The 15,489-nt window shown below is 42.4% G+C and overlaps 1 protein-coding gene across 3 annotated transcripts in view; it reads left to right on the top strand.

The window, feature by feature from the left end:
- The first annotated feature begins 1,912 nt into the window (after positions 1 to 1,912).
- The window catches only part of KIAA1549 (KIAA1549 ortholog), a 141,220-nt gene continuing 127,643 nt past the window's right edge, over positions 1,913 to 15,489 (top strand). For all 3 annotated transcript variants that reach the window (XM_063308374.1, XM_063308373.1, XM_063308375.1), the window contains exon 1: positions 1,913 to 2,599. In XM_063308374.1, the coding sequence (XP_063164444.1) occupies positions 2,344 to 2,599 (256 nt within the window). In that variant the 5' untranslated portion in view covers positions 1,913 to 2,343. The remainder of the gene's footprint in view (positions 2,600 to 15,489) is intronic.

The raw sequence follows: 15,489 nt of genomic DNA, 5'->3' as shown, positions 1-15,489 counted from the left end.
CTACATTACCCTCGTCTTCTTTTAAATTCTTGCTTACACATTCACCATCCAAGCAAGAGGGGTATCAAGTCAGAAATTTAACCTGAAGTATTGCTAAGCCAAGTTTGTTTTCCTTATAGTTTGATGAAAAAGCAACATCTAGCCTGGTTCACACCACACACTGCATGAAGTTACAGGCTGGCCTGATAATACACTATGCTAAGCCCTGGTTTATTTAGCATGACATACTGAATAAACCACAATAAAGCACACTAAGTCAAAGCCAAACAGTATTATGGCTTAGTCTGATTGGTGACCTGGATCTGACCAGCCCCAAATCAGGCAGCATTGGCTGGCTGGCTGTCACAGATTGCTAGAAGAGTGGGGCCAAGGGCTGTTAAGGAGTAAATTCTGTCCAGCCAAGGTCTGCCATGTTGTCTGGCACCAAGTGGCTTCCCCATGGTTAGCAAAGACTTGGTTTAACATATTGTGTAAACATATCCATTAGACTGCAATATGAACCAGCAACTCACCCAACCTGTTGTGTCCAGCCTGTTGTGTGAATCCTGCCAATGAACTGTTTCCAGCATGGGCTGGGAACATCACCTTTAAAACACATTGCAACTAATCCAAGGGTCCAGCTGGGAATGGATGTTTATGAAATTAACCCTTTTACGTGCCTACAGTACGAAAGGCGTCCCTGTTTACTTTCTCATCCCAGACAGGAATATTCGGATTTTTCGGAACCTTGACCGAGCAAGCACTGCAGCGTAAGGACGCCCGTCGGGCGCTCCCGCCCGCGCCGCGCTGCCGCCCAAGCAGGATGCTGCGCTCGGTCTTTTGTTCCTTTGCAAACTGAGGGCGCAGAAGAGCGAAGACCCGGATCGGATCTCAGGAAAAAGTGAAGCCTCCCCCTCCCCGGCCAACTTCGCGAACGGCTCGTGGGCGGGCGCCCTCCTTCTCCTGCTCCCCCTCCCCAGGACATCCTCCGCGCAGGCGCCCATTTCCTCTCCCTCGGGAAGGTCGCCCCGGCTTCTCGCCGCTAAACCCGCTTCTCTTCTGGCATAGCGGACGGAACTGCAACGGGAAGAGGAAAGGGCGAGGAGCGGGAGAGGCGGAGTTCGGCCCTCGTGACGCCACGGCGATCTCGCCTCCCCCCGGCTCTTGTTCCTTTTCGTTTTGTTAATGAAACACTGTCCCGCGCTCCTCCCAGCTTTGGGCGCGCGCGCCCGCCCCGAACTGCCCAGCCGAGGAGTTTGTGCGTCCCGCGCGCGCCCCGGCTGGCTCGCCCCTCGGAGCCGGGCCTGCCTTCGCCCCAGTCTTTCTTTCCGCTGCCCGGTCTGCCTTGCGCGCCCCCGCGCGCGCATCCACCGACCGGCGCGCGCGCAGGTGCTTCCCAAGCCTAGCCTTGCCTCGCTTTTCCTCGCCTCTCCCCCGCCTCGCCTCCGCTTTCCTCTCCTTCCCCCGCCTCGCCGCCGAAGCGTCGCCGGGAAGCCGGAGGGTGGGCTTCTGGAGGAGGAGGAGGGCCCCGAGAAGACAAAATGAGGGAGGCTTCCCGTTAGCTGCAGGAGCGCCGCCGCCGCCGCTCCATCCCACGTGAAGAGCCGGGAAAGGCCGAGAAGCGACCGCGAGCAGCCGGCCTCCCTCCCTCTCTCCGGACTCTCGAACAGCGGGGCCCGGGGCTGCCGGAACAGACCCGCTAGCTGACTTTCCTCCGGCCTCTGCCTCTCCTGCTCTTCCCGCTCCTCTCCAGGCTTTGAGTCCCTCGCGGTGCCGCGGAAGGGGCCTCGTCGCCCGCGCCCTGGCCGCTGCTCGCCTTCCGTCTCCCGCGCGCGGGGGGTCCCCTCGCGCTGGGCTGCGGCTCCCTTTCTTCCCCTTCCCGGCGCTGGGGCTCCCCCTCTCTCGCCCCCGCTCCCCGCTGTCCTAGCCTGAGTCCCTCCCGCTTCTACCTGACCGCAGGGTCGTCCCTCCGCTTTCCCCACTTCTGGCAAGCGCTCCGGCCCCATCCTCCCGCCCCTCCCCGGTGCCTTCCCCCCAGCATTTCCTCGGAACGGGACACACTAATCAGCACCCCTCCTCTCTTTCAACGTAGGAGACTCTCCTTCCACTTTGTCGCTCTCCTCCGTCCCTCCTCCCTCTTCTTTCCATAGCGCGGGGTCTCGCCGCCTTGCTCGTTCGGACCCTGCCCGCCCCCAAGGGGTTCCGCCTCCTGGGTCACCTGCTTGCTTCCCACCGTTGCCGCTTAGCCTACAGTTCGCCCCCGTTGGTCTCTTGCCTTGGGCTTGAGAGCCAGGGAGGGGGGTAGATGCGGGGAGCCCCCCTTCCCATGCCTTTGATTACTGATTGCCTGCCCGCTGGTGTTGGATGCTCAGAGGAGAAAGTGGACAGCCCACTCAGCGGTTTCATCTGAGGGACGCTGGAGGTGGCCGAGATGATGACTTGATGCTTGGCTTTGCCATGGATGGGTTGAGATGCTTCATGGTTGCCTTGGTCACGCTGCTCGTCTACCGCCCAGGTCCACCTTGGTGCGCCGCCCGGCGCCTGGTGCTTTGGACAGGGTTCCCGGTATTGCTGCCCATCTTGCTGTCGGTGCCAGCAACTCTGACTTCCCCGGTAGCAGGTAAGAGGACAGGAAAGGACACGCTCCAGTCCCAGGTTTCAGCTTCCTGGCTTCGGTTTCCCTTTCCAGCTTCTTTTGTTGAGCCGGCAAATAAGCTTCCTTTTTATGTCTTTGGAGAAGTCTTGCCGTTTTACCTTTCCACCAACCGATTGCCGTCTTTCTCACTCTCCCTTCCTTCACAGTACAGTTATAAATGATGGTTCTGCCTCTCCACCAAATAAAAATGCTTCTGGGATACTGTATAGATGTACACTGTGAAGGTGTAGAACAATTACGTTTATGCCTGTTGTTTTCCATGTCTCATGGAAAGGAAATCTGTTTGTCTTTTGCTGAGCTTGCACTGTTAAATCTGAGAATTATTTTATTTTTAAATTTGTTTTTACAAAAGAAATATATTCTTTTATTTGCTGGTGAAATAAATAACCCGCCATCCTTCAGCATATGGAAAGGGTGGGAGGCCCTGTCTGTTGGAGCGGATAAGGAGTGGCCTTCTGCTTGTAACTGTGTTTGGAAAATGGATATGCCCCTAAAAGCTGATACACACACACACACACACACACACACACACACCATGTATTTGGGATTTGCATTGTTTTGAGGAACACTGTTGAAGCTTTTTTCAAAATAAGCACTTAAGTGCTTGGAAAGGTCTTAATATTGGTTTCTGGGATTCTAGATGCCTTTATTTGCAGGTCATTGTAGAATCACAAGGGCTGGAAATGAGAGCAGTATATAACTGTACAGTTAAACATTGTTCACATGTGTATGTTCGAACAGATCCCGTTTTGCTTTAAAACAACACTCATCCTAGTTTGTTAGTATTAAACTGCAAGGCTATTTTCTTTTGCTCTCTATTGATAGTAGAGTTTGAAATCTAGTTGTTAATTATATAAATGTTTTAAATAAATAATAAAAGCAGCAGACTTCCATTTGTAGAAAGAAATCTTTCTCCCTCTTGATTTTCTTTCTTTCTCTCTCTCTCTCTCTCTCTCTCTTTCTTTCTTTCTTTCTTTCAAAAAGAAAATAAATGCCATTGAAAAGCCATATTGCAAACTTTCATATGAGTTGAAGTCCAACACAGCTGGAAGGTACTAAGATGCGAAGTCTGGTTTATCTAAAAGTTCAATTACTTTCAGGTTCAGGCCAGCTGAAATAGTTTTGATTTGCATGCTGGCACTGATAAAAGTGATGTTGGTAAGAATATTGTACGGCCTTCTCTAGAACTGACGTAGCCTGCAATTTGGAACTCACATCTTGAAATGTCCACTTGGATTCTTCTTTTCAGGAAGTGTTAAAAAAACAACAACACCTTCTATCAGACTTCTACTGAAAATTGAATTACCCCAGTCCCTAATGTTTGATTTTTTTTGGAGATATTTGTATTTTAAATTGTTCTGTTTTTCTGCTTAGGTGCTTTTAATTTTTTTATGCTATTTTAGGCTTTCTGGCAGAAAAGTGGCATAAAAATATGAGTTATTTATAAAAAGAATGAAGGTGGGATAAAAATATTTACTTTAAAACTGCTCCTTGCTGCATTTTCTCTTCTCTCCAGCAGCTACACGTACTGTATCTCAACTTGTGCTCACAACTACGAATACAAATAGGTGACAGTGGTACCAGCAATGTTTGTGTCTCTGCAAAAATTACTTTTCAGTACTTTACAAATTTAGTCTGTCTGTATACCTTTCCCAAAGTGTGCATATTTAAAAAATACTTCTACAGCCATTTTTTAGTTGAAGTTAGAATACCTCAGTAATTCCTTCTCAGTCACAGTTGATGACTTGTTGATGATACAGTTAATCACAGAAACATATGATCACTAACATTATGTCACTGTTCTCAACACCAAGAAACAACATTGGGAAAGAGCTGTGGAGATTAGGGCTGGGTTCTTAGTGATTTACAGTACCTGCAGGATTAAAAAAAAAAAAGTTGGAACTTGGAGAAAGGGCAATTTCTTACTCTAGAAATTGAGATGGATAAGGAAAATGATGCAACATCAGTGTGGATTATGATTTGGATTCCTAGGGAAGGAAAGAGGTTGGAAGAAGAGATCGACTGGTTGGACTTGTGAGAAGGCTAAAAAATTCTGGGATCAAATATAGGTTAATATTCAAAAGATTCTTAAAGTGGACTTACAAAAAGAAACCAGAACTGTTTCTCTTGGGATCGATGGAGAAGCAGCTCGAGAAATAACCTGGGACTTTGCTTCTATATATGATTACAGCAGCAAGACTTTTATATGCACAGAGATGGAAAGATTCACAAATACCTACAGTGGAGGATTGGATGATTAAATTAATGGAACTGGCCCAAATGGCTAAGCTAACAGCACTGATAAGAGAAAATACATTTGGGCCAGTGTATGGATTTGTTTCCACTTGGCAACCACTTTTAGATTATTTGCTTGTGTCTGAAAGAAATGAAGCTTTGATTTTGGGTTTTGATGATTAAATGGTTTGATTTGATAGAAATAATATTAGTAAGGTTAAACTAATGGTAAGAGAGTATATCTATATACACTGCATTTATATCTGTATTGGAGAAGGTCAGAAGTCACTTTCTTCTTCTGCTTTCTATCTAACTCTGCACTTTTAAAGTTTCTCTTTTTTCTTTAGTTCTGGTACTCTGTCTAATCTATACTCTACATTTTGTATTTTAGCTATACTTTGAAAATCAATAAAGTTCTTTAAAAAAAAGAGATTGACTGGGTCAACATGTGTTGAGCTATGGTTTAAATATGATTTGGATATAATTTATTGAATATCCATGATTAACTGCTGCAGTCAATACAATAAGATATAACCATATCATGGTACAGACCACAATAATTGGGTTCATCCAACAGGTTAAGCCAAAAGCAAGTAAACTTCCTGACTTAATGTGTTGGCATGAACCAGGATGGTTTCTTTTGGCTTTCAGTCATTTGTACATTTTTGAGATGATTCAGAGACATTCTTGCTATCCCATTTCTAGCTGAATAGAATACACTGGGTGAAAGATCTGTCAGGAGATTCTGCAGCTTGGAGAGTATGGGCATCTTTTAAAAAGCACCCTACACTTCAGTCACTGCATATACTATCTTTCCTTGGAAATGGTATATTGAGGTTGAACAGGCTGGCTGAAATTTTGGAAGCTGCAGATCCACCGTATCTGGAAGATACCACGTTGGGGAAGACTGGCTTATATCTTACTGTTTTACAAACTGACAAGACTTCTAAGATCTCTTGCAAAAAGAATGGCTGGCTTCTTCAGATCTGCAAGGCAATTTACTTCATTCATGTATTGCTGCGCTTCAGGTGTTGTAAGTCATTACTCAACCTGTGCAGCCTTTACTGAGCTCTGCTAGACAAGTTCAGCAAGAGTGATTAAATTTTGCCAGCATATTTATCCTGGTTCTTTTCTTTCTCCTCGTTATGTCAGAACGGTTCTGCACTGGCATTTTTTCCTTCTCAGAAGTAAACTATCTTCTATGCTGTTGCGCATTTTCCTGTCCGCAGGCAAGACAGGTGGAGCTGCAGTGGAACCTGAACAGGTGATCTGTGGAAAATGTGCCTGGATGCGCTTGGGAAATTAGTTTGACACCCATTCTCAATAAACAGACATAGGCTTATTGCGATGCACTCTCTTCCTTGCCTCCTCTTCTAAGCGGACCTGAATGTCTTTCCCATTAAGGAAGTTCTGATATCTTTATAGTCATCTACTACTGAAACACTGGAAATGTGATTCTGTTTAGCAGAACGTGAATATTCTGATTTTGGATAATCACCTGGTTTGCTCAGAGAAGACATAGTTTTCAAAAATAGATTTTAAAATGATTGAAACACCTTAACTACATTTTGAGCCATCTTCTGCTGATAATTTTTTCCAGACTTCACAGTTTTACTTTCTGCAGCTAAGAGTTCTTTTGTATATGCAGATGGAATTTTTTTCTTTGGCTTTGTAAGTATAAGCCTGGTAGTTGTTGAGTTAGAACAGTGTTGTTGTTGTTGCTATTATTATTATTTTAAAAAAGCTTTTCTGTTCTGTCTTCTTGTTGTTGTTTATTCGTTTAGTCACTTCCGACTCTTCGTGACTTCATGGACCAGCCCACGCCAGAGCTTCCTGTTGGTCGTCAACACCCCCAGCTCCCCCAGGGACGAGTCCGTCACCTCTAGAATATCATCCATCCACCTTGCCCTTGGTCGGCCCCTCTTCCTTTTGCCCTCCACTCTCCCTAGCATCAGCATCTTCTCCAGGGTGTCCTGTCTTCTCATTGTGTGGCCAAAGTATTTCAGTTTTGCCTTGAATATCATTCCCTCAAGTGAGCAGTCTGGCTTTATTTCCTGGAGGATGGACTGGTTTGATCTTCTGGCAGTCCAAGGCACTCTCAGAATTTTCCTCCAACACCACAGTTCAAAAGCATCTATCTTCCTTCTCTCAGCCTTCCTTATGGTCCAGCTCTCGCAGCCATATGTTACTACGGGGAACACCATTGCTTTAACAATGCGGACCTTTGTTGTCAGTGTGATGTCTCTGCTCTTAACTATTTTATTGAGATTTGTCATTGCTCTTCTCCCAAGGATTAATCGTCTTCTGATTTCCTGACTGCAGTCAGCATCTGCAGTAATCTTCGCACCTAGAAATACAAAGTCTTTCACTGCTTCTACATTTTCTCCCTCTATTTGCCAGTTATCAATCAAGCTGGTTGCCATAATCTTGTTTTTTTTGAGGTTTAGCTGCAAGCCAGCTTTTGCAATTTCTTCTTTCACCTTCATCATAAGGCTCCTCAGTTCCTCTTCGCTTTCAGCCATCAAAGTGGAATCATCTGCATATCTGAGATTGTTAATGTTTCTTCCAGCAATTTTAACTCCAGCCTTGGATTCCTCAAGCCCAGCACGTCGCATGATGTGTTCTGCATACAAGTTGAATAGGTAGGGTGAGAGTATACAGCCCTGCCGTACTCCTTTCCCAATCTTAAACCAGTCCGTTGTTCCGTGGTCTGTTCTTACTGTTGCTACTTGGTCGTTATACAGAGTCTTCAGGAGGCATACAAGATGACTTGATATCCCCATATCGCTAAGGACTTGCCACAATTTGTTATGGTCCACACAGCCAAAGGCTTTAGAATCATCAATAAAACAGAAATAGATGTTTTTCTGAAACTCCCTGGCTTTTTCCATTATCCAGCGGATATTGGCAATTTGGTCCCTAGTTCCTCTGCCTTTTCTAAACCCAGCTTGTACATCTGGCAATTCTCGCTCCATGAATTGCTGAAGTATACCTTGCAGGATCTTGAGTGTTACCTTACTGGCATGTGAAATGAGTGCCACTGTTCGATAGTTTGAACATTCTTTAGTGTTTCCCTTTTTTGGTATGGGGATATAAGTTGATTTTTTCCAGTCTGATGGCCATTCTCGTGTTTTCCAAATTTGCTGGCATATAGCATGCATTACTTTGACAGCATCATCTTGCAAGATTTTGAACAGTTCAGCTGGGATGCCGTCATCTCCTGCTGCCTTGTTATTAGCAATGCTTCTTAAGGCCCATTCAACCTCACTCTTCAGGATGTCTGGCTCTAGCTCACTGACCACACCGTCAAAGCTATCCCCGATATTGTTATCCTTCCTATACAGGTCTTCTGTATATTCTTGCCACCTTTTCTTGATCTCTTCTTCTTCTGTTAGGTGCTTGCCATCTTTGTTTTTGATAATACCCATTTTGGCCTGGAATTTACCTCCAATGTTTCTAATTTTCTGGAAGAGGTCTCTTGTCCTTCCTATTCTATTGTCTTCTTCCACTTCCGCGCATTGGTTGTTTAAAAATAATTCCTTATCTCTTCTGGCTAACCTCTGGAATTTTGCATTTAATTGGGCATATCTCCTCCTATCACTGTTGCCTTTTGCTGTCCTGCTTTCTTGGGCTACTTCTAGTGTCTCAGCAGACAGCCAGTTTGCCTTCTTGGTTTTCTCTTTCTTTGGGATGTATTTTGTTGCCGCCTCTTGAACAATGTTGCGGACTTCTGTCCATAGTTCTTCTGGGACCCTATCTACTAAGTCCAGTCCCTTAAATCTATTCTTCACCTCCACTGCATATTCCTTAGGAATATTAGTGAGCTCATATCTAGCTGATCTGTGGGTCTTCCCTAATTTCTTTAGTCTGATCCTAAATTGTGCAAGAAGAAGTTCGTGATCTGAACTACAGTCAGCTCCAGGTCTTGTTTTTACCGACTGTATAGATGTCCACCACCTTTGGTTGCAAAGGATGTAGTCAATCTGATTTTGGTGTTGTCCATCTGCTGAAGTCCATGTATAAAGCTGTCTCTTAGGTTGTTGGAAGAGAGTGTTTGTTATGCAGAGTGAGTTGTCTTGGCAAAATTCTATCAGCCTATGTCCTGCTTCATTTTGTTCTCCCCGGCCATGCTTACCTGTAATTCCAGGTGTTATTTGACTGCCCACCTTAGCATTCTAGTCTCCCATGATGAAAATAACATCTTTTAGGCGTGTTGTCCAGTAGGTGCTGCAGATCCTCATAGAACTGCTCCACTTCAGCTTCTTCAGCATCTGTGGTTGGGGCGTATATTTGGATCACTGTGATGTTAGATGGCTTGCCCTGAATTTGAATTGAGATCATTCTATCGGTTTTTGGATTGTATCCAAGCACTCCTTTAGCCACTTGACTATTAATTATGAAGGCTACTCCATTTCTTCTGTGGTCCTCTTGTCCACAGTAGTAGATCTGGTGGTCATTTGATGTGAGTGGCCCATTCCAGTCCATTTCAGTTCACTGACGCCCAAGATGTCTATCTTTAATCTTGACATCTCCCCAATAACCACATCCAATTTGCCCTGGCTCATAGATCTTATGTTCCAGGTTCCAATGGTGTGTTGATCCTTAGAACATCGGATTCGCCATTCACCACCAGCACCGTCGGCCACTAGCCGTCCTTTCGGCTTTGAGCTAGCTGCGTCATCACATCTTGGGCTAGTTGAACTCATCCTCTGTTCCTCCCCAGTAGCATTTTGACCATCTTCCGACCTGGGGGTCTCATCTTCCGATGGTATACCGACATATCTCTGGTGGTTCTGATCCATTTAGTTTTCACGGCAAGAATACTGGGGTGGGTTGCCCTTACCTTCCCCAGGGATTGCATTTAGTCTGACCTCTCTGTCACGACCTTCCTGTCTTGGGTGGCCCTTCACGGTTTAGCTCATGGCATCATTGAGGTGCTCAAGCTCCAGCACCACGGCAAGGTAACGATCCTTTGCTGAAGGTCTTCTTGTTATGGCATTATAATCATGTATTGCTTCTGAACACTGTTCAAAGTATTCTGCCTGAGCTGTTTTGTTATATAATGACATTGTCAGTTTTGAAACAAGCTGTTTATTCTGCTGCTTATAAAATGCTGTGGTAGCATTTTAATATTTCCCTTGTTCCTTCCCTCCTTCCCTCCCTTCCTCCCTCCTTCCTTCCCTCCCTCCCTCCCTCCCTTCCTTCCCTAGGCTTACATGCCATTCGAGTAGGTAATCGACAGTGAGCAGTTTACAATCCCACTTCACTTAAAGAGGATTAAAACAACCAGGAAGTAACTAGATAAATGAACAATGTTACATAGTAAATATTCCTATGCTGAGGAGCCATTGTATATCCTTAAGACTTCTATTTTTTTAACTGGTGCCTAGGAATTATTTGATACAACTATTACAACGTATTTGGTCCAAAATCTATTGAAGCAAATGTTTCTTTCATTGTGGAACTGTTATTTGCTTAGAACAATATGTTCTTTGCCTCTTTTTAAGTAAGGACTTTCAGCAAGATCATTCATTTGAAAACTAAGTAATTAGAACTTAGCACATTTCTGAAGCAAAGGTTGGATGTAATTGACTGGATGAGACAGCGTGTCTCCCATGACATTGACAGTAAATTGCCCTGCTCTGTGTAATGGTGCCTGTGTTTGTTGTTTGCATAATAATAAATACAATCTTGAATAAACATGTGGTTATATGTTTTGAACATTAAAATATATTGTACTACCAATTCTTTCACTTTTTAATAAAGCCATATTTTTCCATTAAGATTTGAACTGGAAATATGGAGTTTGTCTTCACCCACAGTTTTGTAGGAGAGGAATTACTTTGGGACCAAACTGGTTTTATAGATTGCCTGTAATTTTGCTTTTCTGCTTTTTTAAATAAATGAACTTAGTTTTAATTTTGTAATTTATTTTTTAAACATCGTTGGTTTTATTGTAATGGTTTTATCTAAGGTTGTTTTGTTATCTTGTAAACTGCCCTGGGCTCTTCTGAAAGGAAGAGCAGTGGATTAGTAAAATACAGTAAATAGCAATAATAGGAAGCAATGGTTTGATCCAAGAAAGATATGAAACACAGAATATGGGTGTTTAAGAATTCGCCCACTACCTAACATAAATCATAAAATCATAACCTACTATTTATAGGTGAACCAAGCAATGCTTTTATTAGTTATGCATTCAGTTTAAAAAGATTATATGTGTAGGAGTTAATATTTATATGACTCCTAGGAATTATGTTAAACCAGATTGATTTAAAGGGTTCTTAAACAAACCTCTGATACTTATTATTAATGTTATTTAAACCATTGTAATGTTTAAAACTATTAAAAACTTTATTCGCAGTACATTCAAGCTGGTTCATGATAAAAAAAGTTAACTTTTTAACTATACTGGCCATACAGTCTCAGTAAGGCTCAGTTGGGTTCTTTTTTTTAACTTTGGAGCTCGTCCATCTAAATTCTTTACATCTTCATTTGAAGTCTCTAGTTGTGTTTCAAATACTGGCCTGCATTTGGAGACAGGTATGGTGGATGTAGAGGCCAAAGTTTGTATTTGACTTTTGCCTAAGATTATGTGTCCCCCCCCCCAAAAAAAATGTGGCTGACTTCTTTACCACTGGAGGAAGGATTTCGTTTTGCAGGGAAATGATTGTTATCACAGAGATGAGCATTACTCTGGCTGTCTCCTTCTCACTCCTCTCCAGTATAAGCAAGCCAGGTAACTTTTTAAACAATGAATAATGACTATGGAATACTAAACTGATTTAAATAAAGCTCCTAATCTCCATGAACCCTGCAACATGCTGTAGAACAGGGTTCCTCAACCTTGGCAACTCTAAGCTGTGGGGACTTCAACTCCCAGAATTCCAATTCTAAGCTGTGGGGACTTCAACTCCCAGAATTCCAATTCTGGGAGTTGAAGTCCACACAGCTTAGAGTTGTCAAGGTTGAGGAACCCTGCTGTAGAAGGACCTTCACTGTGACATGCTGTAATGCTTTCCTTTGGGCATTCTTGATGGGAGATACAGGTTGAATCCTCTTCTAGAATGTCTGCCCCTGCAGTTTTGGACACATCATGTCTATTGAATGTGTCCCTCATATTCATTTTATAGAGACATTGGAAGAACTCTAATCTCTAGGTCGTATTATATGTTTCCTCACAACTCTCTCAGTAAAATTATTTTATAACATGCAAAGTTACTTGCTTATTTGTTTGTTTGTTTGATTTATAAACCTCACTTTAGTAGGTCTAGTAGGTTTCTCAACCTTGGCAACTTTAAGATGTGTGTACTTCAACTTCCAAAATTTCCCAGCCAGTATTTCCCACTGCTCTAGACAGTTACCCTGTGCTGTTCAGTGATATACATACATACATACATACATACATAACAATACTTTCAAGTATGATTTACAATACTTTCAGTACAGTGGGATTGCCTACCTATATACTGTAATTAAACCAAGTTAAAATGATTTTGGGGAATCACTTTATGAATAAAGTGTTTGTTCTGAAACTTAGTCTACTGTGTGTTAAACCCCAGCTATGGATTTATATAAAATCAACAGGAATGCTGCATTCAATTCTGAGGAAGTAAGAATCGTTATATTTAATGAGTTAAATGTAAACATTTGTACATCACTTCCCATTAAAAAAGCCCCTCAAGAGTACTACACAATGGGCCTTAATTCCAATTAAGTATATATTGTGCTATCATCAAGCTATCATTTTGGACATTGAGTTATCTATTGTTTTGAAGACAATTTTATCCTCTTATTTATATTGAGCAACACAGTTTAGTTCTCAGTTTGATAAAGACATTTTGCTGCTATAGCAGATCATGCTTTGGTAATCAAGATGTAAAGTATTTAAGGATGGCTCACTTAGTTTGGCCTTTGAAATACCTAAAGTACCCCAAATGACATAAAAATGCAATAATATTCCTAATTAATTATTAAATATTAACTATCTCCTTATGACACACCAAAACTGCAACTAATCTATTTACCTAATAGATGAGCCAGTCCTGGTCAAGGAGCAAAATCTATGGCTGGTGAAAGTAGCATTGCTATATTTTCAGTGTATGTGTTTTTTACATATGTTTACTAGGCCTGTAGGTTAAAGGTAAAGGTTTCCCTTGACATTAAGTCTAGTCGTGTCTGACTCTAGGGCGTGCTGCTCATCTCCGTTTCAAAGCCGAAGAGCCGGCGTTTGTCCGTAGACACTTCCGTGGTCATGTGGCTGGCATGACTAAACGGAATGCTGCTACCTGCCTGCCGAAGCAGTACCTATTAATCTACTCGCATTTGCATGTTTTTGAACTGCTAAGTTGGCAGGAGCTGGGACTAGCAATGGGAGCTCACCCCGTCACGCGGATTCAAACCTCTGACCTTCCGATCGGCAAGCTCAGCAGCTCAGTGGTTTAACCTGCAGCGCCACCGCGTCCTATAGGCCTATACTATGAAGTAATATCAAAAACTGTCCTGTTGTGAACACTGAATTGTCCTATCATAGAGGAGGAAATGTACCCATTATTTAAAAATTCAGTTTTGCAAACTGTTCTATTTTTTTATTCTTCTATGTGTGATTTCTAAAGCACAGCTGTCTCATAGCTGACTAGTGATCTCTTGGCTGCATTTGTATTCCATCTTTCTTCCAGGAGCACAAGGCAATATACTTTTATATATAGATAGTGGTAGGTTTTATATATTGTGCTAAGCTATCATTTTGTTAACTGTGGCTGTTTACTAAGTCACAGCTGATTGTATTTACATCTTTCACTATGCATAAACCATAATTTAGAAACCACCCTGGTTGTATCCATGCACAACCTGCTAAAAGCTAATTGATGGTTCAGCACAGATTGTAAACTAAGTCAGCGATGGGCTCAAAGGGTCCCAGAGAACTTTGTAGCTGCATGGAGTCTTGAACCTGGATCTCCACAGTTCTAGATTGCAGCATATATCTTGTTAGATTTTTTTCATCTACGCTTTCTTCAAAAGCATTTTTCTCAGTGATTTTTCATTCCAAAAAATCTTTGTATGTATTTTATCAAACAGAAGCACATGTAGACATACTTTGTGAATACAAATAATCATTTTTTGCTTTATGAAACCAACCTTTATATCCCATACAAATGGAAGGAAAATGAGGACTGTGGTGAATGTATTTACATGAAGATCTTGAAAGATTGCAATAAGGTTTTCTTCCTACACTCTGCAGAGTATAGCCCTAATGTTACATTAGAGCAATTGATTTGTCTGGAGAATTTCCTACAGAGAAGCTCATTAACACAGCATGGAGCTGAGCTATAGGCTGGACCTTGCTTGGCACTAGATGCAACAGCAAAATTGCAGGAGTTTAAAGTAAGTAGTGTGCCATCTTAAAAGTGTGATCCGTCCCTAGGAGTGTTCTGAAGTATCCACTCTTCTGAAGAACTTGGTGTCAGCATCATTTGACTTGCTGATCTTAACAAAACATTCCATTTAAGGATCACTTTGATTTGCAAAGCGAGACAAAAGAATAATCAACAAAAGCAGATATCCTTTCTTCTTTCAACCATTGTCTTGTATTCTCCACAGAGTCAAAAAGAGAACACGCATAATTCTTTTCTGACAGCTATGCACACACAAAGCATCCTTGTCAGAGGCTACAAAGCAAGATTTATCATTGACAGTTGGCTGTAGACGAATAAGGGTGCTCATGGGAGGTTTATATTTTAGGCTGGGCTTTCAGTTCATGGATGTCCATCTTGCTCGGGGTTTGATAACACAAAACAAGTTAAAATCCCTCTTTCTCTGACAAAAGGACTACTGGCATCAAATCTATCTCTTGAACATGTGGCATTCTTTTGTTTCTGTCCTGTTTGCATAGTGACAGTAAAGTTAGGTTGTCAAAGATAGGTTTTCATTTGTATAGATCACAGTAACTGCTATGGTTTGCTGCACAGAAAATTAGACTCTTGGTAGAATTTAGTTTCAGTATAATGAATGGTTAATTTATTTCATTGTCCATTTTGACAGTGAAAGAATAGCTTGCATGCCTACTTCTAGGGCTTCATATTGAAAAATACAATCCATGTGAACATTGGACTCTAAAGCATAAGTCCTCACTGGCTTTGTTTGAACACATGTACACATGTGTACACATATAAATGGAATATATATATATATACATACACATACACATATTTAAATATATTCCATTTATAGCTCCCCTTTCTTCTGGAACTTCCAAGCACTATACACACAGGTCTCCTTTAGCTTTCTCCCCAGAGAACAAACCCATGAAATGGATAGTGCTGAAAGGAAATGTCTGACTGAGTTGCCCTGTCAGCTCTGTGGTCAAGTGGGGAACTGAACCTGGGTCTCTGCTGTCCAAGCTGAACAATTTAATTGCTATACTGGCTTCCGTGAAACATCTTAGGTCTCTTTCTAAATAAGGATTGCACTGTGAGTCCTGTAATTTAAGTTCTGTAGACATTTACAAATCTGTGGAAACATTTTGTGGTGTCATAACCTTTCTTCCAACCTGGGATGGCCAAAAGCAGTGTTCTGAAATCATGGGCTCTTCTAAATAAGAGGGCATCATTCACAGGCAC

The sequence above is a fragment of the Candoia aspera genome, chromosome 7 (genome assembly GCF_035149785.1).
Source record: "Candoia aspera isolate rCanAsp1 chromosome 7, rCanAsp1.hap2, whole genome shotgun sequence".
NCBI lineage: Eukaryota > Metazoa > Chordata > Lepidosauria > Squamata > Boidae > Candoia > Candoia aspera.
The sequence above is the reverse complement of the archived record's forward strand: the minus strand, read 5'-3'. Positions and strand labels throughout refer to the sequence as shown.